This window comes from Sinocyclocheilus grahami, unplaced genomic scaffold (genome assembly GCF_001515645.1).
Source record: "Sinocyclocheilus grahami isolate Dianchi unplaced genomic scaffold, SAMN03320097.WGS_v1.1 scaffold9737.1, whole genome shotgun sequence".
NCBI lineage: Eukaryota > Metazoa > Chordata > Actinopteri > Cypriniformes > Cyprinidae > Sinocyclocheilus > Sinocyclocheilus grahami.
In genome coordinates, this window is record NW_015512816.1 from 1 (window position 1) to 604 (window position 604).

The 604-nt window shown below is 45.0% G+C and overlaps 1 protein-coding gene across 1 annotated transcript in view; it reads right to left on the reverse strand.

The window, feature by feature from the left end:
- Positions 1–24: 24 nt before the first annotated feature.
- LOC107578326 (14-3-3 protein epsilon-like) overlaps positions 25–604 on the reverse strand; it is a gene marked incomplete at its 3' end in the record, with an annotated part of 7,108 nt that continues 6,528 nt past the window's right edge. Inside the window, exon 5 of the mRNA XM_016264292.1 lies at positions 25–252. Coding sequence (XP_016119778.1) covers positions 25–252 — 228 coding nt within the window. The remainder of the gene's footprint in view (positions 253–604) is intronic.

The window sequence follows — 604 nt, forward strand, 5'->3', positions numbered from 1 at the left end:
TCTCCGTGCATGTTGCCCACGTACTTGAATTTGGGTTTTCCTGGTACATCAGCAGTGGGTTCCTTGGTGATTCTCATCACCCAAAGCTCCCTGTTTTCAACGGATCTGCCGATGCTGGTCAGATTTGCGATGTTTGCGTACTTCTGGGCGAGACTTTTGAGAAGGACAGTAAGTTGGTCGTAATTGTAGTATTCGCTGTAAGTCTCTGGCCCCTGATCTCTCTGCTCGTCTAGAGGAACTGAGTTGATCGAGCTGATATACACAAAAAGCAGAGATGAAACCAAGAGCGAGAGTTTATGCCACGAACACAGACTGTTTCCCCTCTGTCCCGACATGTTTCCGAAGGCACCTTGACGTACACATGAAATCTTAAAATGTGTCCGCCTGGAGTCGGATCCTTTCTTTAGCCTGACGTCGGGATATTTTTAGTAGGAACTTCCTGCTAACGCTTTAACAAAGGGCGGAGTTTCCATGAGAGCCGGAATTGTTTCAAAATAAAAGTCACGACTACAAATTTCTGTCTGTCTGTTGTAAAATAAGAGCACACCGGTGTCTGTATTTGAACCACTACAAATGAGTTGCTGTGTTTTGGAAAATGGTATTA